This window comes from Zeugodacus cucurbitae, chromosome 2, assembly GCF_028554725.1.
Source record: "Zeugodacus cucurbitae isolate PBARC_wt_2022May chromosome 2, idZeuCucr1.2, whole genome shotgun sequence".
NCBI lineage: Eukaryota > Metazoa > Arthropoda > Insecta > Diptera > Tephritidae > Zeugodacus > Zeugodacus cucurbitae.
Window position 1 is genome coordinate 22,399,259 of NC_071667.1, and position 27,397 is coordinate 22,426,655.

At 34.1% G+C, this 27,397-nt stretch overlaps 1 protein-coding gene across 1 annotated transcript in view; it reads left to right on the forward strand.

Moving 5' to 3' along the window:
• Positions 1-27,397, forward strand: part of LOC105215838 (uncharacterized) — a 121,274-nt gene that overhangs the window by 17,632 nt on the left and 76,245 nt on the right. The window contains exon 2 of the mRNA XM_054233845.1: positions 3,123-3,695. Coding sequence (XP_054089820.1) covers positions 3,223-3,695 — 473 coding nt within the window. The 5' untranslated portion in view covers positions 3,123-3,222. The remainder of the gene's footprint in view (positions 1-3,122; positions 3,696-27,397) is intronic.

Here is a 27,397-nt window from a genome sequence, read left to right on the forward strand (position 1 = left end):
TCATACCCTTTCATTTTTCACAGATGACACTACAATAAAAATCAATAAAAATTTTATGCTCGAGGTTTTTGAAAAAAAATTACTGAATTGCTCGTAAAAATACCAAAATAATTAATCTCTGAAATAATAATTCTCTAAGCTCCACAAAACGCCTCCATCTGGGTGGCTGCATAACTCAAATTAATATCATAAGAATATTCAACTACAATATGTATATCAACATAACTCGTACTTATGAAGCACCAGCAATTTTCCGCCACATTAAAACCTTTCAATTTTGTCAATTTGTTCGCTTTTGTTGCGCTTTTATTTGCAACATTTAATGCGCGATTCAAAAGCCAATTCAAAGTCAACGATAACAGAAATTAATAATTGTTGGTCATTGTTAGCTAAAGTGCCTCGAAAAAGCGTTGAAGAGTGAAAAAAGTTGCAACACTGTTGCATTGACCGCCAACGGCCGTGCAACAAAGGCAAACGGCAGCAGGAGAACAAAAAAAAATTATTAGCAACAACAATTGTTATAGTGGCCGCAGAACAATGAAAGCTTGAATCAGCACAGTGTTGTAGGCGTCCTTTAAGCAAGAGCAACAGCAACAACAGCGCAAAGCGCACTTGTCGCATAGAATTCGCTGGCGGCAACAATGACCAAATTGCCAAGTGTGCTGGCTGCTGCAAGTCACTGGCGATTTTTTTTTTGTACTCTTGGTCATTGGTTTTTATTACTCAGACTTAGTCTAAATAATTTTTTAAATTTTTTTATTTTTTATTTTTTCTATTAATTTTTTTTTATGTTTTCTTCAAGCTGGTTTCGGTTTTTGGTTGCCACCACACGTTGCAGTTGCAAATCTGCATAGCAATAAAATCGTAAATGTAATCATAATGGCATATAATAACAATAATCAGATAATGACCACGATATTCTAATGCACTATAACTTGTGCGCTGCTTGCTGCTCCACCACTGGCCGCTTCCTATCCCGCGCGCTCCATTGGCTTCCATGCTACATTTGCTGTTTGTTGTTAGCATTGCTGAACGCCATTGTTATGCCGCAGCAAATATTTGTTATTGTTGGTAAAAATACAAATATTTTTCACATATTTTCATTATTGTTGTTGTTGTGCCTTGTTCTTAAAAGTCACCAGCAATAAATTTGCTTTTTGTTTCACTTTTTGATTGTTTATTTATTTTTTTATAACTCCACCATAAACTGTTGGTGCTTTAGATTTTTGTATTCAGTTTTAATTTTTATTTTTTTGTTTACTTGCAATAATTTGTGGCATTTAGGCATTTAGGCATTATGCAGATTTTGTTGAATTTTGTCATTGCAATTTGCAATTATACCTAAGCTTATTTTATAAATGGCGCGCAACATTATTGGTACTAATAAGCTGGTTTTCATATTTGAAAATGAAAAAAAAACAAAAAAAAAACTAATGACTTAAGCAACGAACTTGATTATTTCAAGAGTTGTGGCTATTATTTGCTCACAACTGTGACAAATTGCAATTGTACTTAAATTGACTTACATTTTTTTGAAGGAAAATAATTTTAGAAGCTAATTGGTTTGATAGAAATTCAAATTTAATTAAGTCAAAATTATTGTTTTTTTGTATTTACGAATTCGAAGCCAATGTGAACGTTTGTGGTAAACTTATATATAATTAAGCTATATAAGCAAGCTCCGTCATGATTGGGAAGGACCTCTCCGAACCGTTCGATACCAAACGAGGTTTCAGACAAGGTGACTCACTATCGTGCGACTTCTTTAACCTGATGCTGGAAAAAATTATAAGAGCTGCAGAGCTAAACCGAGAAGGTACAGTCTTCTACAAGAGTGTACAGCTCCTGGCGTACGCCGATGATATTGATATCATCGGAAGCAACAACCGCGCCGTTTGTTCTGCTTTTTCCCGTATGGATAAGGAGGCGAAGCGAATGGGTCTGGAGGTGAATGAGGACAAGACGAAATATCTCCTGTCATCAAACAAACAGTCGGCGCATTCGCGTCTTGGCTCCCACGTCACTGTTGACAGTCATAACTTCGAGGTCGTAGATAATTTCGTATACCTGGGAACCAGCATCAACAACACGAACAATGTCAGCCTCGAAATCCAGCGCAGAATAACTCTTGCCAACAGGTGCTATTTTGGACTGAGTAGGCAATTGAACAGTAAAGTCCTCTCTCGACGAACCAAAATCAAGCTCTACAAGTCGCTTATCATTACCGTCCTGCTCTACGGTGCAGAAGCTTGGACGATGTCAACATCAGATGAGACGACACTAGGAGTTTTCGAGAGGAAAATTTTGCGTAAGATTTATGGTCCTCAGAACATTGGCAACGGCGAATACCGCAGACGATGGAACGATGAGCTGTACGAGTTATACGACGACATTGACATAGTTCAGCGAATAAAAAGACAGCGGCTACGCTGGCTAGGTCATGTTGTCCGAATGGACGAAAACACTCCAGCCCTGAAAGTGTTCGATGCAGTACCCGCCGGAGGAAGCCGAGGAAGGGGAAGGCCTCCACTCCGTTGGAGGGACCAGGTGGAGAGCGACCTGGTTACACTTGGGATCTCCAACTGGCGCCGAACTGCGAAGGAGAGAGAGAGGTGGCGCACTATCGTCGATTCGGCTATAACCGGCTAAACGGTTGCAACGCCAATCACATACATATAAGCAATCAAAATTATATTTTTTTATTCTAATAAGAATATTTTGTCTCTCTTCTATCTTCTTAAACCGAGAATTCTTTGTTAGAATTTTATCCAATTCTTCGATAAACAGAATCACTATTGAAGTTATCTCTTAAAACAATCAATTAAAATGACAGAAAGGCAAAACAAGACAAGCAAATATTATGTTTCTTCAAAATATAAAACTAAGGAAGACTCAATTTAGATAAACAGGAATATTTAATAATTAGCTTTAAGAAACTGGAAGTAATTAACATTTACAGATAGAATTTTATTTACTTCTTTTCAAGTTTTTCCATAACTGATCCACTTAAGTTTAAATTTTACTCATTTTATCAAACATAAATTTATACTAATTCAACTTCTCATTTACTTACATATAAACCGTAATTAACTGCATTCCAAATGTATCCAATCCAATTGCAGACACCCAAACAACTACAAATGTGAACAGCTCAACCAATCACAAAAACGCTTATTAAATCAAAAGGAAGAAAAGTAAGCACAAAATAGAAATAACAACAAAATGTACGCTGATAAACATTTAGAGAAGCCCACAGCGTTGAGTGCAGGCACGCCCACGGCGCTGTTACCCACGCCCATAGCGGAGATGCATGCGCATGCGCATACACACGCGCTAGCGCATCCACATCTGCACACGTTGCATGCGCAACACATGCAACATATGCAAATGCAACAACATCTGCAGCAGCAGCAGCAACCACAGACGCATGTTAGTCAGCAACATGTTGCGCAACATTTAGTGCAACATCAGCATCAGCAGACGCAGTCAACACTTGCTGTGTTGCAACAGCAACAGCAACAGCAACAGCAGCAACAACAACAGCAACACCATCAGCAACAGCATACGCACCAGCAACAGCAACAACAACAGCAGCATGCACATCACCAACATGTTAGCATACAGCAGCAACAACAACAGCAGCAGCAACAGACGCAAGCGCAACAACAACAACAGCAGTCCGCAATGTTTACCAGGTGAGTGTGAAGCTTTAGATATTGTTGTTGTTTTTTAAACTGATTCAGCGATTTATTCAATTAGTAATCGACGCTTGGCTTTTTGCGGTCGAAATCACGCATTTCGGCCTTATTTGTATTATTTGTTTTTGTTGTTTTTGTTCAAGTAAATTAACCAAAAATCCATTAAGCTAATTTAAATAGCCAAACAGTGTCAGACGCCGCAAATTTATTAGGCCTTTTTGCAGATTGTTGTGGTTTTCTATTATCTATTTGCTATTATTGACAATAATAACAATAGTGGATAGGCCGTTATGCCGCTCGCAGGGTTTGGCAAGCTTTTTTGTTATTTTTATTTATTATTATGGTTATGACTAGGCCTATAAAACGATATATTGGCAAAAGTGTAGAAATTAAATGAATTATACTATAAATCACCATTAACTCTTCCTTATGTGGTGCTTAATAAATCTTTGAATAGTTTTGACTCGCCTTTGACGTCATTTGGTGGTTCGTAGCAAACTTTTGGAATACTCACAAAGTTTTTAGTGGTTTGGGTTTCTCAGAATTCTTCATTCTTTATCGGCAAATACCTTTAAAATAAAATAAAATAAAACATAATATAATATAAAACATGATTTTCATCTTTTTTGATGTAATCATCAAATAAAAACTGTATAATTAATGCATCAAAATAGTTATAACTAACTTCATGGAAATAATGGTCATAGACAGAATATATCCCTTATATTATAAGCAGCCCGTTTATGTCCCTATTATTCCAGACCTTAATTTTCTAACTATTAACAAACCCGAACTATCCTTTGGCAAAAAAAAGTTATGTTTCTCCTAAACTATCTCGTTCCATCGACAAAACAAAAATGCCCGTAGACGCTCTCTATTAAACGTTAAACTATAAACAAGTTGATTTTAAGATTTACTTCTAAAATAAAAAATAAAATAAAATAAAATAAAAAATACTTACGTTATATTAAATAGATTTATTTACATTTCTTAAAAAGTCAATGCCAAACGTTCAATTAACTTTCGAAAAGCATGTTGACTTGCCCACGTAACGCCAAATTAATGAAAATGAGTTCATATGTTTGCAATAGTTGTAGTTATATTTAAGAGTGCTAATTAACGATTGTTAGATTCTTATAAGCATATAAAGCTTGTCTTGCTTTATTAGTAACTATTTTTTAAAAATATTTTTTGTTCTTTTTTTCTGATTTTTTGTATTTCTTTTAAAAGCCTACAACCACTCACATTTAGTTACTAATACATAGGCAATGCATTGATATTGCTCCAATTTAGCAATGACCGTCTGACAAAAGACTTAAGCAACAAACTTGATCTTGTACAGTGCAAATAATAAACAACATTATTATTGTTTTGCAGAAAATGCGATCTCAAATATATATGTATATTTATACATGTTCCTATGTATATATCAGTCTTGTATATATTTGTTTAAAATTTGAAGCAATCATTGAGAAAAATCGTAATTAAATGCAAGCAAATATCGACTTGATTTGAGGTCAACTTGACAAAATGAAACATGCATAAGGAAAAATAAGATAAAAATAAGGACAAAAGTATCGGGTTGTTCAAGAATTCAAATTCTTAAATTTATTTACTTCTTTATATTATTCATTTCTTAAATTTCTATTATTTTTGTTTTTGTAATATAATAAATATGAGAAATAATCTTATATAAGAAACAGTGAGATATAAAAATGAACTACACTAAATGAAACTAAATTGTTTGACAAAAAATAAAGATATTTCGCTTGTTTTTTAAACATGTGAGCTCTATTGGATTTGAATATTTGAGAACACTGTATTTTCGTGATCAATTAGTTATTTTAAGCCAAATGAGGCTGAACTGATTTATTCAGGATAATATATTAGGTCTAAAACTTTGCTTCCTTCGTTTTCCAATAGATGTCTCTAGGTCGATTAAATCGATTTTTTTTATATCGATCGTGGACATTTGTGTCAACATTAACCCAACAAAATATTTGTAGAGATCTGTTTGCATCCCAAACTTATTCTCAACTGAAAGTGTTACTTTTTGAGCCGAATTCTCGACATTTACGGGAAATATTGCTTTTCTTTTTTAATTTCAAGAAAAGTACGGCTGAGACTCATCGACATTTGTAACCGTTTTTATACAAAAAAAAAAACTTAAATTTACAAAAAAAACGGCGGAAGCAAAGTTTTAGACCTAATATTTCAATGGCAACTCTGAAAATAATGTTTATTCAGCTCTAAACAAATTTTTATTATAAATAAAAAAAAATAAAATAATTTTAAGAAAATTATAAATTAAATGAAAAATAAAATTCTTATGCTAAACAAACTTGCCACTTTTCATTGTAGTGCTCACATTTGCACACCTTAAAATTTTATTTATTTTTGTTTTCAAAGCGATTTTATTTGTTTACATTTTCAAGTTAAGTCTTTTTTGTTGCCAAGCACACTCATTTGTTTATTTGTTTCAAGAAGATCGAGATAAATTTTACAAGAACTACGCTGCCACACAAAATTAAAGCACCGTAATAGTAGAGACAACCAATACAAAGACAACAAAAAGCACAAAAGGAATAGCAATAAGACAAACACAATCAGATATAGACACTCAGCTCAGTTCGCATTGGAGTGGCGCACAGTTAGAGTTCTTGTTGCGCTTGGTGCAAATATCGACAGCCCATGTGCCACACATTTGTTGCAGCGAAAAATAACATAAAAAAAAAAAACAAAATGGACTAAAAAGTCACAGCGACATCTTGCCGTGGCACCCACTTTGTTTTTTGTGCAACACATTTGTGCTCTTTTTACGGCTTATTCTCTACTCATTGTGGCATCAACGCCGCTGGGTTACCGCCGCATGTGACAAACAAAAGACTTAAGCTAGAAACTCCTTTAGTTTAAATTAGTTTTTATTTTAATTTTTGTTTTTTCTTTTTCTGTGGCAACATTTGACCACGGTGTGTGCGCTGCCTTAATGGCAAAGTGTGGCGTTTATGTGACAATGACAGTGAGTAGTGGCAATATTATTGTATTTGGTAGCATGCAACCGACAGTTAGCTAGGCTTTTTTTCATGGCCTTGAAATGCTTGATATTTATTTAAATGACATGGTGACGTGGTCTCTAAAAAATAAAAATTTTTGAAGTGTTGATATTAATGCAGAAGAAAACAATTTTCGACAAAATACAGTCTCCAAATTGATCAACTAATATTATCAGTATAATCAAATTTTATCGATAAATATTGATCGAAAATATTAAAAATGTATCGATTACTTTTAATATGCAATTTTCATTCATATATGTGACAGTTATCGATAACAACTTTGAAATAATTACAATCGATACAAATTGACTATCGATTAAATTGTCGGATATTTAAAAAAAAGTTTGATTTTTATAGAAATTGTAGAACAGAAAGCTAACTTGAGCTAATATTTTAGTTCAATTACTTTCAAGCAACTTCACATGCACACATATTCCTTCGATTGTAGCTTTTGCCAGCCATCCAATGTAAGCACAAATTATTGCCAACCATTACCATTGTCCACTCACATGAGTACCAGCACTCATACAAGCAGTCGGTAGCTAGTTACCTTAACCTCTGGCAACATTAAAAACACTTCTGCAATGAGTATTAACGGCTACTTGCCACTTGCTGCCACTTAGCCATGTTGCTGTTAAAAGTTATGGCATCGCATTGCAAGCACTAATTAATTGGAACTAAATAAAAATGGCTAAAATCGTTTTATTTCGTTAAGCCAAGAAAAAAAAACACAAAAAAATAAAATAAAATAAACGATGCGCTGTTATGTGAAATTATATACATACTATACTCTTACTGGTCTCCGTATATACTTAGATACCTACAGTGAAGAAGCGAGACGACGCAGGGCGTAGCTGTGAAGCTGCCAGCTTTGGCTGATTATGAGCCATAGATAACTGAATTGTACGGTTGAAAGGCAAACGTTGTTGTTGTTGTTTGTGTATTCTTTGGTTAGGTGCCACTAGGGCGCGTTGCATGCCACACAGAAATTACAACAAGAAAAGAATAGAGATAACACTAACAAAAAAGGCAAAACTTAAAAATGCGTAGAGCATGTGAAAGCATGTGCCTTGTAGGGAAGATATTGGATTGCTATATGTTTTGACCAGTATGTGCTCGGTACCCAGAATCTGACTTAGACTTTCGCTCTTGTTCTGATATAAATATACTTCTGCTACGAAAAACAGTTCGATCTAACTAAGAATTAACATTTCTTCTTCTGTTCGACAAAATAACTACTATTGAATTTGATGGGGAGAAAGGGAGAGATAGAGAGAGGGAGAAAGAAAGAGGGAGGATAAAGCCCTAGATATATATAAAAATAATTGAGGAGAGAAAGAAAAAGAATATGAGAGAAATAGAAACAGATTATTTGTAGTCATTCGCGAAAGTGACGTCAGCAAAATCAATCATATATTTTAAACTGACACCGAAAATTTGAATGTCTCTTTGGTAAAAAGAAGAGTAGTTAATGAAAATCAGGTAAAAGAACTTTAAATTTACACACCAAAGTGAACAACTCTCACCTGTATGCATGTACATACGGCCTGGAGTAGGTATGCGCCTGTCTGCCTGTCTAATGCTTATTGGGAGTAACTGACATGACAAATCGCTACTGTCACAGTTCAACAAATTGTCAATAAATTCAACACATCTGACACATGCGCAGATGAATTGCTCCGCAATGCGTTCATAATCATTACTAGGCGCACACGCTAGCTTGCATGCATACATACTTATACGAGTAGATGTATGTACATAGAAAAGGTGAAATTCATATTCTTTTGCCCCTGCGCCAGCGCATTTGAGTTTCGATATGACACCTGAAGCGCAGCAAAAGTAGGTGTGCACTGACAAGACTTTAATAGTTGTATCGACTGCACCCTCATACAAAATGCACTCACTTATATACATACAGTTGGGGAGATGCCACATAAGTTTTTTCTTTAGAAAAAAATGTACAAAGTGAAAAACATGTGTGATGCTTTTATTGGAATAATTCGATGTACTTCTTATCTAATTTGTTTATTTCTTAAAGGCAGTTATCAGCGTTTGTTATTAATAATTGTAAGCATCCATAGCTTTCAATCCATGAGCTTTTTCGTTAATTTAATGGAAAATGCTTGCTTCTGTATAGATTTGTTTAATGGTAAAAGAAGCTCGACATGTTGAAATAAAGGATGGGATTCAACATCATGGTACTCTCGCCTTCTACTTGTTCTTAATTCATTAAACTTTATGGAGAGGTAAGGAAAGCCTTCTTAATTCGATATTTTCGCCACAGAAATGATTTCCATCTCCTTTATTAGAATTATCAGACAAAAACTGTATGATTAAAACATCATAATAGTTGTAACTAATTTCATAGAAATAATAGTCCTCACCATAATATCTACCTTATATTATAGGCAGCCCGTATATGTCACTGCTATTTCAAAGCTGAATTTTCTCACTATTAACAAACCTGAAATATTCCTTGGCAAAAAAATGATATTCCTACTAAACTCTCTCATCAGATCGGTAATAAAAGCTGCTTTGTTCAACGCCTAAAATTATGCCAAATAAATGCTTCAAAAATGTAATTGAACGAACTGAAGATAAAGTTAATCACCATTAAACAAAAATAATCTCTTGAGAGATGATTTATAATCAAAGTTAAAACTGAAATGAGTAATGGATTGTAGAATTTAGATATATAATCTGATTTCAAAGCATACTTTTAGGGTGATTTGATATATTTGTCTATGATTTTTGCGTACTGAGAATTTTTAAAATCGTATATTCCTAACGTGAGCAAGTGATTGCGGGGGGTGTTTTGAGTAATGTAATGAAGATGTTTTGAGTAATTTTGAATTCGACACTAAAACAATATACTCTGATCTTACTAAACGTTGGAATTCTCAACTAAAATCTCGGAAAAATATATTCAGATTAAAAGAGAGAAAACCCTTTTTTAGAGTAACCAATCTACATTTGATTTGCTTTTTGTTGTAGTTTATTATAATAACTTTTAATATTAATTACAGCGAGCCTCTTGAACCTCCGCGAATGAAGGTCGTCTATCCTTAGAAAATCACACATTCTACACACCATTAACTCGTCTCCGTCATTTATATTCGTTTTAACACAAAAAATTATTAAGGACATCCCTAGTAAATAAAGTCCAATGTACACAATGTGCTCACTGCGCTCTAAATTAAAGTGTTATTTAGTTTGTAGTTTTATTTGTCTAATAAATCGGATTGCAAAAAAAAAAAAATGAAAACCAATCGTAAGAATGCTAAATTAATTTGCAAACTATGCAAATTTTAACCCAGTTTTCCATGGCTTTTAACAAGATTCACAAATTTAGATTACACACACGAAGCTTTGTCTGGGGCTATGCTACATAGAAATGTTTTACAAAGAATAGAAAAAAATAAATTAAAATAAATAAAATTAGAAAAAAAATAAAAATGAAAACAAGCAAAGAATTGAGCAAATATAAATTACAGAAAAAGTGATAGCAAGTGCTTTTGAATATTTGCACAGTATATGCCTATAAATCTATTTGAGTAATTGAATGTATGAGCTATAATATATCAATCGATTAATTTACTGTTAAATAACTGAAAAAATCACATTTTGTAATTTAGTTCTCATTTTATTTCTTTACTTAAAAAATCATCATACCATCCCGTTTATATAAATGGTACCCCTATACCACATCAAACTAATGCTAAGTACCTAGAAATCACCCTAGATGCTAAGCTTCAGAAAGAGCATGTCAAGAAAAAAATGGGTGAGCTTGTTATAAAATTTGCTAAGTTTTACCACCTAGTCAGTAGGAGAACCACGTTTGCAATCGAAAACAAGCTGTTTATATATAATTAAGTACTAAAGCCAATTTGGGCTTATGTAGCTCAACTATGGAGTTGCTCAAGTCAGTATAGTTAATGCTCCTTGGTATGTTAGATCTGCTGACCTTATCCGTGATCTTGGTGTGGATTCAGTAGTAAACGAAATAACCAAACTTGCAAAAGAGGCTAAGACGGCATGTAAATGAAGAGGTATCGAGACTCATCGAAACTGCTGAGCGAGAATACCGACAGAAACGTAAGAGGCCTTCAGACTTAGCAAATCAACTGGAGCAGCAAATGAATTTCTCTAACATTTTGCTTTTAATTTCTTTTTAACTTATTACAATTGCTTTGTTGTTAGTATTTAATCATTGCATGTATATAAAATAAACAAGTAAGGAAGGGCTAAGTTCGGGTGTAACCGAACATTTTATACTCTCGCAATTTTTTATTTAACTTTATTTATATTATATAATACACAATTTGACCCACATATTCGTCATATATATTATATAAAGTCCATTGAAAGTTGGAAACCATAATATTAGGTTAGAAGCACCGAGGTCCTCGTGTTCGATATATGGGGCCTTAAAAAGCTATGGTCCGATTTCGGCGATTTTTAGAATGGGGCTGCCACACTATAAACATAGTATTTGTGCAAAGTTCTGCACCGATATCTTCACTAGGACTTACTTTATATATTGTAATGTAAACGATTCAGAACGTCTTCAAAGTTCTGGTATATAGGAAATAGGCGTGGTTGTGAAGCGATTTGGCCTATTTTCACAACATATTATTGGGATGTAAGGAAACTATTACAAACCAAGTTTCATTCGAATCTGTTGAGTAGTTCCTGAGATATGGTTTTTGACCCATAAGTAGGCGACGCCACGCTCATTTTCAATTTTGTAAAAAAATCTGAGTGCAGCTTTCATCTGCCATTTCTTATGTGAAATTTAGTTTTTCTGACGTTTTTCGTTAGTGAGTTAACCCACTTTCAGTAATTTTCAACCAAACCTTTGTATGGAAGGTGTGCGTGGTCATTATCCGATTTCTTTCATTTTCGGACTGTATAAGGAAATGGCTAAAAGAAACGACTGCAGAAAGTTTGGTTTATATAGTTCTATTGGTTTGCGAGTTATATATAAAAAACCTATTTGAGGGCGGGGTCACGCCAACTTTTCCAAAAAAAGTACATCCTATCCTATGTTTCAAATTTTATTTCCATAGCTATATTTATGGCTTAGTTATGGCACTTTATGTGTTTTCGGTTTTCGCCATTTTGTGGGCGTGGCAGTTTTGCAACCTTCCTATGGTGCCAAGAAATAAGTGTGCCAAGTTTCATCAAGAAATCTTAATTTTTACTCAAGTTAAAAAATTAAGTCAGCTTGCACAGACGGACGGACGGACGGACAGACAGACATTCGGATCCTGATCACTTTGGTATATATAACCCTATATCTAACTCGTTTAGCTTTGGGTGTTACAAACAACCGTTATGTGAACAAACTATAATACTCTCTAGCAACTTTGTTGCGAGAGTATAAAAAAATGAAAGAAAAAGCATTCACTATAACCTAACCTCACTTTATACGTTCTGGATTCTGTCCATTACAGTTTGATTGTAGTTTCCAGCGTTCCAGGCAATTGTTAACTTTTGCGCTAATTAAAGTTGCCAATAAATATAGAAATCAAAAATGTAAATCAAAATGAACTTGTGGAACTGTTTTATATTCTTCTTTTCTTGACTTTATTCGTCACTACTACAATAACAGAATTACTATTAAAACATCCAAAACAATCACTTTATGAATAGTGTATTTATAAAGATATAGTCCATATTTCAATGAAGTAGCTGCATATGCTCCAGTTAGCATATGAGAAATACACTAGGCATTTGCTCACATTCTCTGTGCTGTGCAACCCCGCAGTTAAACAACACTGCTAAATCCCTTTTTTGCAATTTTTTCCATCTTTATCGCTGGTCATTTCATTTAGACCCTAACTGCTTGCGGCTAATTAAGCCCAAGCTAACTTTTGCTAAAGGCAACAACAACAACAAACAGAACACACAAATGTAACGAGCAGTAATGTTTGTTGTTGCTGCTGCTGTTGTTGGCGTTGTTGATGTTGGTGCTAAATGGTACCAACAGTTGCAGTTGTCGACGCTGTTGTGATTGTTAACTTTCTTGTTCGCAAAGTTGTAACAGTTTTTTATGCGGCCAGTTGGTGCTTCTTTTTGTTGTTTGTGTTGTTTTTGTGTAAGTTAAATGATTCTGTTGCTAATTTATGTTATCACCAGAAAAAACATACACAGCACCGAAAAGGAATAAAAGTATCTGTAAATGTGTCTTTATATGATTGTATATGTGTGTGGCAGCAATGCGCAGGACTAGCTGAATTGGTACACACATGTATGTATGCATGTATGTATGCATGTATGTATGTTTGTAAGTAGTTTTTGTTGTAAAATAGCTAACTAGACATGTACATATGTACCAATGTATGCCCTCAACGTGTGATCTGTGTATTTCTCTACTTTATTCCAACTTTCTTGCCACTTACAACTGTTAAATGCGCCGCTTCAAAGCTGTTTGATTTTGCTTTTTGCACTTTTGTTACGTCGGATTTTTGTTTGCTTCTTTTTTGGAGGTGTTTAAATGTCGATTTACAACGAAAATGTGATACCCCATACTGTGCCAATATGCGTCCTTACATACAAGCATACATGTTACATGCTATTACTGCATACAGTGGCGAGCAAGAGAATTGTAATCCGGTTGGGAAAATATTTTAGACATTGAATGTTTTATAGAAAGCTTAGAATAGTTACATTTGTACCATATAGCCTTTTAAATCGCTCTCTCCCTCTCTTTCTCAATATATTAATGATAAATATTTTTATAAATTATATTAGAATTTGGAGCAACTATCACGCATAATAAATTTAAAGTTCAAATATTTATACAAAATCGGTTGTTCGCGCCTTTTTTATATACCAACCTTTTAAAGGCTGTTTTTTATAAACATGTGGTTTTCAAGAAGAAATAAAATGGCCAAGAATTTAGATTTATTATAAAGATAGAGGTTTGTCATAATATTTTAAAAATGATTTCGGAAAAGTGACCACCACAGCTGACTAGAATAAATTCTACCCGGTAAGCCCAATTCTCGGCTACTTTTTACAGCAACTTGAGAGGTATGTCATCAATAAAAATTATTACGGAGTATGTAAGTCTGTTCAATATAAAATGGCAACTCAAACTGAGTATAAATCACGTAACAGCTCTCAAAAAGACAAACTCCGACAAAAGTATTGCCTCAATGAAAACCACACGTCTTAAGAAAACCCGTGTTATATGAAATTAATAGAGAGTTTATTTGTAATTTTTTTAGTTTTGAAAATTATTTTTGCGCAGGAAACAGTTATTTTCACAAAATCAATATTTTATTTTATTTATTTAAGTTCTGAGTAATTTATCTGTGCTCCACTCAAGTTAAAAAAAAAAAACACCAGCTTTTTGAAGAGATGGTTTCTCGTTTGTTCTAAATTATATCAGCACCGGCACTTCCCTCGCAGTCCAAATAGTTACATATATTTAAAATAGCTTCCATATCATATAACTGCATTTTTATTATTCGCTACTGTACATTCATCGATACAAAAACTGTGAATTCGAGCGAATATTTAACACTTCCTAGTTAAGCACCCAAGAGTTGAAAAGTAGATATATGTGTAGAAGTTTGATACAGTTACATCTATGTATGTAAGCATATAATATACATTGTAATAATATACATAGATACACAAGTACAGATGATTGTGAGAACCAAAAAGTATTTTCCTTCTACATGATTAATCCCCATGTAGCAAGTCATGTTTTCCTACTGTGGCGTAACACAAACAACAATGAATTGGGACTTGTTTGTAGACGCAGAGACAAAGTAAGCACTTCTAGCTGACGCTTAAGGTATATAAAATGTATTAATATATAAAAATCAGTAGTTTAAAATATCAAACTGATAAACGGAAGGTTTTACATATATTTTCTATATACTCGTATACCAAATATATTAAATAATTTTTTTTCAACTAAATTTGGAAAGATTCTGATTGTCTCTCTATTGTTATTATAAATGAATAGTTGATAGATATGAACCTGAACATAGATAAAGGTTATGCTGAATTTAATGGACTCAGTTGATTTTGATTTGTGTATCGAGTTATGAAAATCCTACAGGGAAGAATCTTGTAGTCTCAACTCACACAATCCCGGTGGTTGGATCAAAAGCTTGAGTGATTATTCGTTGAAACCTCGTTTATTATTTCTATTTTTCTTCTGATGGAAAAAGAATTACTCTGCTAAAACTAATATCCTAATTAAAATGATTTACATATACCAGGCTCAGTTGGATCTCCAAACGGCTGTAAGATCAAATTCTGAAGCAAAAACACACGTTGTTGTTCAGATTACCCGAGCTACCTCTACACATTTTCTTCGACAGCGATATTCCGCAATGACATGGTTTCCTTAAAGTTAGATTTCGGTTGATACTTATTGAATTCTTCTCAAATTTGCTTACCATACATTGCCACGTAGATAGTGAAGTCTGTCCGTGGCTTCCAATGACGTTAAGCAACAATGGGGTCCTTTAACCTGTCCTTTAAAGGCAACGAAGAGATGATTAACCTCCCAAACAACCCTCAGACCAAATCACCCTAAGACCCATCTGACTAAATAATACCGCCTAAAATATCTGAATATTCAACTATTCTTCACTTAAGCACAGTAATGCTTATTCTACCATTTTAACTGAATGCAAAGTCTCCACTTGATACATTTATCCATCAGCTCATTATTTTACTATCAAATTTAAACTGACTGCCTCACAATACCATTAGTGACCACTGCGCTTCCAGCGCTTGAACACCCTTTTGGCCTGAACGAATTCATTTATTCACAGGCACACATTTTATGTGTTTCGAGAATCCTTCTTTGGTCAAGTAGAAAACGCCTCACTAATTAGGGCGCCAGTAATTTGCAATTGTTTTACGGTGCAGAACGCGGCGATGCGGCTTCTTCGCGCTACCGCAGATGCTGCTGTTCCTTTACCCCACTCACTCTCGCATTTAATTTCGTTACGTTTAGTTAACAATTGGCCTTGCATTGTTCTGTTTATTTTTTTTTTCGTTTTTCTTAATATTACCCCTTCTAGTTAGCCTGTTGGTGTCTTGGCCGACTGACTGTTCTGTTTGCTGCTTGCTTGGTTCACTCAAACGCTTCATTGGTCTTCGTTTAAGCGTATGCGCTTTACAGTGTCTATGTTTTTGTTATTGTTGCGCTTGCTCTGTGTACTATCTACCCGTTAAATGCTTTCTGTACTGCTTTAAAGATTTCTTTTAAGATCTCTTTATTTTTTTTTTGTTGTTTTTCTCCATATTCGCGCTAATGTAGGTGTCTTCGGTACTTCGGTCTACCGTGCGTCTTGCGGAGGCGGTTTATATGACTTCTGCGTAGCGAGTCTCATTTCGCTTGCCAACCAAAGCAATATCATTCAATGTTCACATGTGCCGCATTTATTTTGTTTACCCCGCATTTGTTGTTGCTGGCGCGAGTAGTTGGCGTTTGCCGCCATTAACTCGTCGATCGTTTAAATTTATGGAAAAATGCCAATTAAAATATTATAATGAATTGCTTTGGTTTAATTTTGATTAGCACATTGCGATCGAATGCCAATTGAATTGTGCCCATTCTCCGATTGGTGCATACAACTGATTGTTTTTTTGTTGTAATTTAACTTAAGTCCAACTGTGTGGGATGCGAAGTGTGGGTTAAGTATGTGATACTAAGTAGAATATGCGCATGTACTGAAGTAGTTACTATTGAGATAAAGTAAGACCTGGTTCAAAATCTAACTCACTGAAGGTAGTGAGTTAAAATGGATTCCTTATGGAGATATTACAGTAGATCAGTCAAATGCCACTACACTGTCGCCCATTCATTCCAGCGAAGTCCATTACTTCGCCTCACACGAATGCCAACTTCGTGAATTTTTCGTCAGCACTTCGACCCGAAGCAGTATAGGATTGAACCATTTTCGAAGTATCAAGTTAATGATCGTAGAACATCTATACTTAATATTGTTCTTGAAGATCTTTTAAGTTGGAAAACTTTTTATAGACTACTCTAATATGAACATCCTTTCTATCAAACCATTCCCGAAACTTCATTTTAAGAGCACGTTTTTGCCTGATAACGACTGAAGGCCTTCCTTTTTGATGCTAAAAACACATATATACGAAGAATGATGATGTCCATTTTAAAGTCCAAGTTGAGTTTAATAAATATTGACAACTTTTGGTTTTAAATTTGCAACTAGACTCAATCCAGGAAGGTAGATCATATTCGATATTCTTTTGGCCTATCGTCTTTAGGCAAATCCACTGTAATACGAGGGCTGCTAATATATATTTCTGGCCTAATAATGAAAGTAGGAATATTTATCAACGAAAATGGTTTTATTGTTTTTAAAAAATATTCTCCATCAAGATTTATGCACTTTTGCATGCGCTCAAACCAATTTTCGAAGCACTTTTTTCGAGCCTTTTTTTGAGCGATTGTCAAATTGTGCGGGATCTAACGATAACAAACCTTTTTTACAGCCAGGTGTTCATACAATATCGAATGTATGCTGGTGGGAGAAATGCATAAGCATGCCTCTATCTGAAAGTATGTTACATGACGGTCTTGCATTATCAGTTCACGAACGGCATCGATGTTTTCTGGCACAACGGCTGTTTTTGGACGACATTCACGGGATTCGTCTTTGAGCGAGCGTCGGCCACGATTGAATTCGTTGTACCAGTTTTTCACAGTGCTATAGGATGGTGCTTCATAGTCATACAAAGATTTTAGTTCATCGATGCACTCTTGTCGCGATAATCCACGTCGAAAGTTGTGAAAAATGATCGCACGAAAATGTTCACGAGTTAATTCCATTTTTTGAGATGAATTTTTTAATTCCCTGTAAATAAAACAATTCACGATTAAATGACAAAACGTTCTGAGTGATGTTATGCTAAAAAATGTCAAACTTTCCAATGGAAATGTCAGATTGCACCTGGCAACACTTAGTGTTGCCTAGGCTAGAAATATATATAGCAGCCTTCGTATGTACATATATCAATCCGTGAGGGTTTGAAAAAGTTTGCAGTTGAAAATGTTTCTTTTGAGCAGTGTTACCACCTATTTAAAAAATGTGCTTTTGATTTGCTACAGCCTGGAAAGTAACAATATTCTGTCGCATGTAGTTTCATAAACCTAAATATGGTGAATAATTTTCAGCGAGTTCCTTACTTGTCGTTTTAAAGAAGAATCGTTTAACAATCCTTTATATTTATATACAACTTTCTCCACGCACGCATGCAACTCATCCTAACATCCAACAATGGCGACGAGAAGCTATGACCTCTATAAATGTTAGCGCACGCATGCGCTTGATATATTATAACATGATCAACCATAATATGTGAAATGCAGGGCTTTCCAATTAGATTCCATTTTAATAAGTTTAATGGTAGAAACTCACGATCTCTGAGTTTATGGTAGCACACTTGGTCACGAATTATTCTCGTTGAACCTCCGTAACAGCCTTTAACTTAAGATTGGAACCATAGGAAGCATTTTTAAATCGATTTCACTGAATCGGTTTTAGTTATTTCCGATCTAATCTAATCTCATAAATGCAGCAGACTCATTTTTATATACTTTCTATAGGATCTGAGGACAGGATGTGACTCAGTTTAAGGCTGTCAGCACAGGCTTTTGGGGTGTTTATTCTACAAGGTTGCAAAATTAACCCACTATAAAATGAAGCACCTTGTATTTTTAAGTACTCACAAGTTTATGTGCTCTTTTAGTATGCGTACGTGAGCTTTCTTTAAACTAGTGCTCGCTATTACTGCGTACAGCGTGATATCTGTTGCAGATGCGCTATAATTTGCAACAAATCAAAAGGCGCAACTAATGTTGGTTGTTGCAAGTAAGAAAATAGCGCATAAAAAAATGTAGCAAAGTAAATGTACGGCGCGTACGTGGCACAACACAGCCATTTAGCCATAGAGTAGCGGCGGCAATATGTTGCACATGCAACATTTCGCATTTTCCATAGCAGATGATACGCTGATTTGCCGCAAAAATGTGAAATGGTCAAGCGGCGTCAAACCGTTGTGGCAGGCGGAGAAATATCGGCTGCAAAGTCAGAGGGTAGCTGGCAGTGTAGTGTTGGTTGTTGCAAGTACTCGCATGTTGCACAAGTGGTTGCGACACAGTTGCGGCTCCGACTCTACCACTACCTATGTGGGGCAAGCATAAATTGTGACAAGCAAAAAAAAGTCAAAAACTTTTCTATGGGTATAAGATGTTCGTTATTAAAAAATGATTTACTCACTCGCTCGAAAATGGGTACAGAAATCAGCGAATTGATTTGCAGGCAACACAACGGATGGTGTATGTGGCGGAAGACACGGCGAAAGATTTGTGGATTAATGTGCTGGAAAGTGGACATAAATTGCTACAGATTTGTGTATACGGAAAATGAGAAAGATTGCTTTGAGTATAATGGGTTGGGTTTTATGGTTTTTGGGCAAATTCTTAAAGAGCACGATTTACAGCATAGAGTCCAAGATGGTTTTGTCGTTGTTTTCAAAACCTTATAAAAGAAACAGTTTTTTATTGGATATCAATTGTCTACAAAATCTCTATCTCTCAAAGTCGATGCAGAAAGCTATTTACTTCCAGATATGATTCCGCTACTTCGCTTAGTTTTGGTAATGGGCTGGTTCTCAATAACGATACTACACTTCACCAGCTGCATCCATGGTAAAATATATAATGACGAATAAACTCTCATATATTAACGAAACGTTTTTGCGTTCATCACAAATGGCTAAATAAGAGAGAGAAAACATTATTCAATTGTGGTCTCACAAATGTGGGATACTCCAGAACGAAGAACTGACAATACCTTACGAAAACTCTAGAAACAGTTATTTGTTTTTAGAATAATTGGAATGCTACCTAATGTGTTTAAATAGCTTCCTTGGCCTAAAGGTCCGTTTTGCTCACAATATACACTTCGTCCCTAAATGAAGGCTTCAACGTCCATATTTACATACTCACATATGTACTTTATTTATCAGCTAAAAAACTCTCGATTAAAACTAGCTACATGAATAAAAATGTAGATGGTTGCCACCTGTTCGAAAATTGAAAGCTATACCAATACCACAATAAGATAATTAAACTGTAAAGGTTTAAAAGAAAATATATTTTAAAATATCTTTGAATAGTGTTGCCACATATTTCAAAATGTCAGTTAAACAAAATTTATAGGATATAAGATTTATTACATACATTGTTAAGGGTTGAGAAAGTTAATAATATCCCATATTTCCTAAAGAGTTGCCACTTGTTTAATATTTTCAATATTCAATAAAATGCATGATATTAAAAGTTCATTGTAACCCAGCTGTCACATTAAAATAGGCTTAAGAAAGCGTACAGTTCATATTATGCATAATTAAAGTTCTACCTTTTAAAAAATACAATTTAATACAAATTTAAGCGATAAAGGATTTAGGAAGGTATAAGTAACACACTAAAAATGGTAATGGTGTTTACAGTTCAAATTATTTTTTGGAAAGGGTTGCCACTTGTTTAAATTATATTTTCATTAAATAATTTGAAGACAAATTAATTAAAATGTTATGTATTTAGAAGGGCTACAAGAGGCTTACGGTTCTAAATATTTTTGAGGAGTGTTGTCAACTGTTTTAAATTATGTCGTTGCTGAAGTAGCACTAATTTGTATCACCGTCTTATTCAATATATTGTTTACGACATACCCTTGAAAGTTTCTTATAGGGAAATTTATTTTTAAAATCCCGTATTTTGTTTTTGTAAATTATTTTCAAATTTTATAATTAGTAATACGTTAATAATTAAACTTAATTAAAAAACGTACGAAAAATATGAATTTAATTTTTCATTATACAATGCGGATACTGAGATCCGCTAACGATTGCACCTGTGACTCTGGCTGTGCACATAATTTTAGCTAATTAGCGCATTGAAATGCTGTACAACAGGCACAATAACAACAACAAATATGGAGAAATAATAAATAAAACCCATGAACACATTTAACCTTAGATCACAGCACAACGCAGCGCAGCGCAGCTTACATGAGCATACTGTGATAACAACAACAATAATAATAAAAATAATAATGACAACAACAACTAACTGTTATTGAGTTTAATAATAAAAAATACAGTTGTGGCGAGTTGGCGGCTTCGAAGGCAACTTTGTAAGTCGCTAAGTAGAAATTGTTAAGTAAGCATAAGCGCACTTATACAAGCTTATGTATGTATTGCCGACTGTGTGTGTGTGCGTTTGTGTTTGCTGCGGTTAGTTGCAACCAAGCAAGGTGGCTATTATTGTTATTATTATTATGGTTTATGTGTATTATTGTTTTTGTGATTGCGCTGGCTAAATCCAGTCACCGCAAAACACGTGAGAGTCACACTCGTGAATGGACGCGGTGCGAGAAGGTGGCAACACCAACGGTAGAGGAGTGGGGGAGGCTGTCAAAGTGTAAGCGGTCAAAAAGGCACATGCATTCAAAGCACTATACATATGTAGCTGTGTTTTTTTAAATATGTGTAAATAATTGGTTAAAACAACAACAACAATAACAACTCTGCCAGTTTGTCTCCGGTTTTTTATGCCTCAGAGTTTATGTTTGCTAGCATACATGTAGGTACTCTGTTGCATTTATGTATTGGCATTGTGACCTTATTGCTGCGGCATATTTATCGCATATCAAAAATGCAATAAATAATTAAATTACAACAAAAAAATATTTTACTCCACACAACATATGCATTTAAGTTCAGTTTAAACGAAGTTACAAAGTGTGGGCATTTTTGCACTTGTTTGAGCACTCTAGCTTACATATATACTTATGTATACTGAAGGCAGCGGCAATCATGCTGTTATTACTCCGCTAAGCAGCGTAAATAATTTTTATACTCTCGCAACAAAATTTGCTAAAGTGCTAAAGAGAGTAGTATAGTTTTGTCCACATAACGGTTGTTTGTAAGTCCTAAAACTAAACGAGTTAGATATAGGGTTATATATACCAAAGTGATCAGGGTGACGAGTAAAGTTCAAATCCGGATGTCTGTCTGTCCGTCCGTCCGTCTGTCTCTCCGTCTGAGATTGAGATGTCTCAATGAAACTTGGAACACGTGTTCTTTGGCACCATAAGAAGGTTAAGTTCGAAGATGGGCGCAATCGGACCACTGCCACGCCCACAAAATGGCGATAACCAAAAACACATAAAGAGCTATAACTAAGCCATAAAAAAAGTTATGAAAATAAAATTTGGAACTAAGGATCGCATTAGGGAGGGGCACATTTGAATGTAATTTTGTTGGAAAAGTGGGCGTGACCCCGCCCCCAAATATTTTTTTTTGTATATATCTTGCAAACCAATATAGCTATATAAACCAAACTTTCTGCAGTCGGTTCTCTTACATACCCCACCACACACCATGAAAATAGTTGAAATCGGATAATAACCACGCCCACCTCCCATACAAAGGTTAGGTTGAAAATTACTAAAAGTGGGTTAACTAACTAACGAAAAACGTCAGAAACACTAAATTTTGCAGAAGAAATAGCAGAAGGGAGCTGTACTCAGATTTTTTTCCAAAATGGAAAATGGGCGTGGCATCGCCCACTTATGGGTCAAAAACCATATCTCACGAACTACTCGACCGATTCGAATGAAATTCGGTATATAATATTTTCTTGACACCCTGATAACACGGACAAAAAATGGGCGAAATCGGTTCACAACCACTACTACTTTCCTTATAACTCAATTTTGAAATCCATCTTATTCCTCCACTTTATAATGTAAACATAAGGAACCAATGAAAATAACGGAATAAAACTGTACACAATTAGTGCATATCATCTCTGGCTTCACTTGTGAAAAAATTGTCGAAAACGGACCATAACTTTTCAAGGCCCCAGATATCGAACATGTTGAACTCAGCGCCTACAGATAAATGTTAACCGAAAATATGGGTAAATTTTCCAGATATCTCAATTTAATTCAGAGGAAATTGTTTTCTTCTAATAGTGTGTCTCTGTTCCAAAAATTATTAAAATCGGGTCATAACATTTCCATATACCTCATTGTAGGTTTTTTAAAAATACGGTGAGCTTTATTCCGCATATATGCATTGGTTAAATTTCTTCCATAAATTGCGACAGTATAAAATGTTCTGTTGCACCCGAACTTAGCCTTTCCTTACTTGTTTTGTTTTAATTTAGTCAAACAGGTATGGATTTAGGGCAGTTGGTGATATTTATTGATAAGTACCGATATATTTTTGAAAAGTTAAACTTCTAAGTATTTCTTGAACCAAACGTAAGCCCAACCTTACACTTTAATTCAAAAATTCCAAAATAGATTTTAGCCTTAATATCTAGTATTTTCATACATATGTCTATACTTGGTATCTCTAAAGCAGTTCTACGTGATTTAACTGCCTGATCAATATACAATGAGAAATGCGAGGGAGAATCATAAAGACACTCTTTTCGGAACTTTTCAGCTTTCTTCGGGCAAAAATCTGCAATCTTATATCATATCATATTTAGTTATGTTAGCTGGAATCGAAACTCGTCGCATTAAAAGGACGATATATACTATTACTTTACTTACGAAAGTTTATACTTTTAAAAATATCCTGTGAAAGCGGTAAGGTCGTACATTGAAAAGATTTTGAATGGCAGCTTTCTAAAAGCAACCGCCTGCAGTTATAAACCGCTATAGTCGAAACTTTAAACGCGTTTTTTCGAAACGACATTTTTCAAAATTGCTGACATCATAACTCAACGAGAAATTGACCGATCGACAATTTATACCAGTTGCGTGGTATTCTTGAATATATTTATTATTCAATGACCTACGATCTTTTTGATTGGTTGAAAATTATAAATTTGACATTAAAAAACGACAATTTTTCAAAATTACCCATTTAGTTAATGTTTGATATTTTTCAAAAATCGAAGGACATTGTATAGGAAATATCTTAAATTCAAAACCCTTTTTGCATTTTTTTGTTTCAACTACTCATTAGGCCGGCGCCTCCAAAGACATCACAAAACTCCGTTATTTTTTAATAGAAAAAAGAAATCTTAAAATATACCTTTTTATGTCCAAAAAACTTTGAAACATTCGATCGAGTACTTTCTTAAAAACAAATCGCATAATTCTGCATGGTTTACACTAGTATAGCCCCTTAGCAGTTCAATGAAAGGCACTGTCAATGCATATCATTTTTTTGGCATTTAAGTATTATCTGGTATTTTGTCGATTTATTCTGATTGCCTAAATAAGTTATAGTAAATTATTAGATAGAATTGTATACATGTATGTCTTCGATTAATTGGATTGCGTAGATTGGTGAATCGAACACGCAATTGGTATAAAACCTATATACTGGTATAATAACATAGAGAAGGAATATAAAGTGTTTTTTTTTTCATATTTTGACTTTCTTAAATATATTACAAGAATTTGAAAATTGTTTCCCACACCAAAATATTGTTCTGTGGACTAACTGAGAGTAAACTTTCTTGGAAATGGCAACCAACTCTAGTAATAATTTTATTCTATACACAAACACGCATTAATATCGAAAAATCCATATGCATTCCAATGAATTTCAGTTATTTTTTTTCATTTATGCTTTTCAAAATGTTGATTGAGCGTAACGAATCTGGCGTGTAAACACAAATCAAAATCAATAAAAAATCAAAACACTGTGTGGCAGGCATGTACACTGCAACTGCATGGATACAAATGTAAATGTTTGTATGTATTTGAGCGCCTGTAGTGGAGCGTGAAAAACGCGTGTCAATTGAAGCGCGAACAGAAAAGATATATGTACAAACATATGTTTATGTTAAATAATTTTTTTTTTATAAATAATAATTTTCATAAAAAGTGAGTAAACGCACTTTACAAAGGCTATTGTGCCAGCTTATTAAATTGAGCGCCGCGACATATCATAAATCCACAACAATACTTTCGGTCTATTGTCTGGTATTTTAATTTGATATCAAACACCAAATGTCAAAGTGACCGTGTGACAGTTCGCCGAACAGTAGTTGCGCACGCACACTCATTCAAAAACAAATATACTGCAACTCGCTGTCGCTTGGCGCTTGACTTGCATTTGCCGTTGTTGTTACAATGTAAGTACAAATCATTATAACGAGCAAACTCATAGATTTCAGCGCGTCAATGCAACAACTGTAAGCGCGTTAAAAGTCATATGAAAATGTTAGAAAAACAAGAAACAAAAAACAAAGTACAACAAAAATTTATGGCAACAACTTACAAACGTTTTATGCGCATGTGACAGCGTCAAATGTCACACATTTAACCAGTTGACAGTGTCAAAGTGACATTGCCGACAATGCGAGGTGAACACAAGTCTGTGACTCGTTAAAGTGAGCGAGTATATGTATGTTTGGAATATTTTCTAATTAAATTGCATATATTTTCGAGTATAAATTATATGAGGTAAATAATGTATGAGTAATCATATCTTTCAGAAAGAAATAAAATATTTTTTATTCATTTTATATTTAATTTATAATAAAATCTTAGGCGTTTCACCACATTGTAGTCCCTAAAAAGTTGTTGTAATGTTTTTTTCAATTCGATGCAGTAAAAATAATAATAATGATTCACCTAAACTTGTGGTGAAATGAAAAATTCTTCCATAATCACCACAGCAAGTACTATGAAAAATTAATTTATTATTAATATTTTCTTCTGAAAAATACATATCGCTCATTTACTTGAATAGTGTCACAACTCAAAAAAGTCGATTTTTCAGGAGAGCGGTTTAAAGTTTTCAATTGACTATTATTTAGCAAATATAGAAAACTGCCATCAGTTTATTGACAAATCTAGTGGCCTGTAATATATTAAATACAATGTTGAGCAGAAATGGACCAAATATAGTGTACTAATGCTTTTTCTTGGGCATAAATGTGACCCATTTTGAATTATGTTGTTATTTGTGAAAAATATAAATCAATTTCGCCGTCATAAGTCAAATGTGTCGTTTTTGCTGAAAAAAATCAATACGAAAAATTTAAATACTTTTCACCAATATCGTTCCAACACAAAATATGTCGTTCTTTCTGAAAAGAAAACCAACTTCACCCTATGACAATAACACAAAATATGTCGTTGTTTCGTAAAAAAATTATAACTAATTCTGGCACAACTGAGAAGTGTCGTTATTGTGGTTAAAAAATATTGCAACATAACAAGTTTAATAACGGCACATTCTTTTCACCGCTTATTTTTCTGCGCATCGGAATGAAATTTTTATGCAATATGTACGATGAAATTGCGTACATTTCTGCATACTCAACTCAAAAATCGTGTTTTTTGAGTTGTGCACTATTCAAGTAAATGAGCGATATGTAAAAACCTAATATATATTTATTAATAAGAAATTAGTAAAATTTCAAACGCAAACACTAAAATAAATATATTTTCAATTCGCACTGCTCCATTTATCAAAACTCACCACACTTGAAATCTCACCACAGTCTAATTTATTTTACCAAGCTAAAACTAAGCTATGTCCTCACTTACTTTATGATACTTCATCACTTCATAAAATTGTATCCACCTATCACTTTCATATATAAGTTGAAAAATTCTGTGACGTTTGAATTTATTATAATTTTATGTAAAGTACGCTACATGTTTATTTTAAGGGAAAGGAATTATAATGTTATTTCTCTTCTTCAACTGTTACCATAGTTTTTGTTGTTGTTACTGTAGCCGCAAAAAACAAGTGTTTTTTACGGATGCTATAAAGTAACACGACGTGGTTCTGGCAGAGCTAATCAGTTTTTTAGCGCTACTCTCAATTTGTGAAATCTTTTAGCTTTAGACTCTCTTAACTGAGTCGAGTAAAATCGTTTGTTCGTGACTTTGTTGTATTATGAACCATCGGAATGACAATCTTCTGAGAACTTTTTCAACGATCTTCATAAAATACAACTTCAAGATGCTCACCTTCACGCTAAATGCCATAATTAAAAATAATTAAAACAATTTTTTCGGTGGTTTATAATGTTTTGTAGACCTAAGGATGGTATCTTTTCTTAATTAGAGTAAAAACATACTTGTGTTCTCTTTTTCACGCCTTAAAAAATAGCAATTCACACCTATAACTTGTGCAATCTGATTAAAACTGCTTAAAACTAACAGCATTCTTAATTTCTTACTAATTTAATAAACTACAAGTCCACACGAGTCCGCTCTTACCCTATACATATGCATATATGTATATATAGATATATTTCTGTGCAAGAAAATATTATTAGAGAAAACAATAAAAAATACCAAAACAAAAAATAGTTGAAAAAGACAAAGCAAAGTGCCAATTGCGCTCTAAATACTTAATTGCACTAATTAAATGGAGAAACTTAGCACAAATATGTACGAGTAGAAAACACTAACTAAACCACAACAGCTAGAAAAAAGAGGGACAATAAAAGATATTAAGCGCAGTGAAGTGTGGTGTACTAAATGCCACAAATATTTATTGTAGATCTCAACAGGTAGTCAGCAACAGGAAATGGCCGCTACAGTGGCAAGTGGCAATGGATGGACCACAGACCGT